General features: G+C 39.8%; 1 protein-coding gene across 1 annotated transcript; it reads left to right on the forward strand.

Annotated features, from left to right (window-relative positions):
• Nucleotides 1–231: 231 nt before the first annotated feature.
• LOC113929570 (olfactory receptor 2L13-like) lies at nucleotides 232–1,167 on the forward strand. Its single transcript, XM_027606546.1, is given in 1 exon segment — nucleotides 232–1,167. A coding segment is annotated over 1 exon segment (936 nt).
• Nucleotides 1,168–1,760: the final 593 nt, after the last annotated feature.

The raw sequence follows: 1,760 nt of genomic DNA on the forward strand, positions 1-1,760 counted from the left end.
TAGGATCACTTGTTGTAGTGCTTACCAAAGGAAATTGGGAGGGGAACATTCAATTCAGATATTAAACGTGATTCTATGAAAGCTTCAGTATTAAAAAAAAGGCAATTCATTCTAAACAAACATTCATAAAATAAAATAAAAGTTCCTTTTTGTGCTCCGGTTTTATTTAATTTTTGTTCTGTGCTTTATGTCTTTATTGTTCTTTCAAAGGAGTTAAAGAAGTACAATTTCATGGAGAAATGGAATCAGACTTTGGATGATTTCATTTTGTTGGGGTTGTTTCCCTCAAATCAAGCTGGCCTGCTTCTTTTGTTCCATATCATCTTCATATTCGTTCTTGCCTCAGTGGGTAAGTCAGTCATGACTCACCTCATACGCTTAGATCCCCGGCTCCACACACCAATGTACATTCTCCTCAGCCAGTTCTCCATCATGGACCTCATGTATATCTCCACCACTGTCCCAAAGATGGCCTTCAACTTCCTGTCTGGCCAGAAAGGGATCTCCTTCCTTGGATGTGGGGTGCAAAGCTTCTTCTTCCTGACCATGGCATGTTCTGAAGGCTTACTCCTGTCCTCCATGGCCTATGGCCGTTATGTGGCCATCTGCCACCCCCTCCATTATCCCATCTGCATGAATATGATGATGTGTGTGAAAATGATCGTAGGATCTTGGATTTTGGGGTCTATCAACTCCTTGGCACACACTGTCTGTGCCCTCCATATTCCTTACAGCCAGTCCAGGGCCAATGATCACTTTTGTGATGTGCCAGCCATGTTGCCATTGACCTGTATAGACACCTGGGTCTACGAAGACATGGTTTGTGTGAGTACAAGTCTCTTTCTCCTCTTTCCTTTCCTTTGAATTACCGCTTCCTATGGACAGGTTCTTTTTGCTGTTTACCACATGCGCTCAAAAGAGGGAAGAAAAAAGGCCTTCAACATCTGTTCAACACATTTAACTGTAGTGACATTTTACTATGCATCTTTTGTCTACACCTACCTTCCGCCCAGGAATCTCCGTTCATCAGCAGAAGATAAGATTCTGGCAGTCTTCTACACCATCCTCACCCCCATGCTCAATCCCATTATCTACAGCCGGAGGAATAAGGAAGTCCTGGGGGCCATGACAAGAGAGTTTGGGATAGTCTCTGCCAAGAAAGAATAATCATGGCTGTCTTTTCTCTTATTTTCCTTTTCTAGGTTAATTAGAACACCCTAGAGCAGCACTATCTAATAGAAATATAATGTGAGCTATAAGTAATTTAAACATTTGTAGTAGCCATGTTTGACATGTGAAATTGATTTAAGTAATATATTGATTAAATTTGAAACATTAAAATTAATACTGAAATTAACAATGGTATTAATGATATATAATATATTTGTGCATATTTCTACTTATATGGGCATGGTGTGATTTTTGTATTTAATCAACATAAAATTATTAATGAGATCTTTTACTTCATTTTCATTTTAAATCTTCATAATCTCGTGTGTATTTTGTAATTAGGACACATTGCAATTTTGACCAAATGCATCTTAAGTGCCCAATAGCCAGATGGGGCCAATGGTTACTATGTTAGCACAAACTTAGACATCCAATAAAATATTTTTTTTAAGATTTTATTTATTTATTTGACAGAGAGAAACACAGCGAGAGAGGGAACACAAGCAGAGGGAGTGGGAGAGGGAGAAGCAGGCTCCCTGCTGAGCAGGGAGCCCGATGCAGGGCTCGATTCCAGGACCCCGGGATCATGA

Source organism: Zalophus californianus, chromosome 5 (genome assembly GCF_009762305.2).
Source record: "Zalophus californianus isolate mZalCal1 chromosome 5, mZalCal1.pri.v2, whole genome shotgun sequence".
Classification (NCBI taxonomy): domain Eukaryota; kingdom Metazoa; phylum Chordata; class Mammalia; order Carnivora; family Otariidae; genus Zalophus; species Zalophus californianus.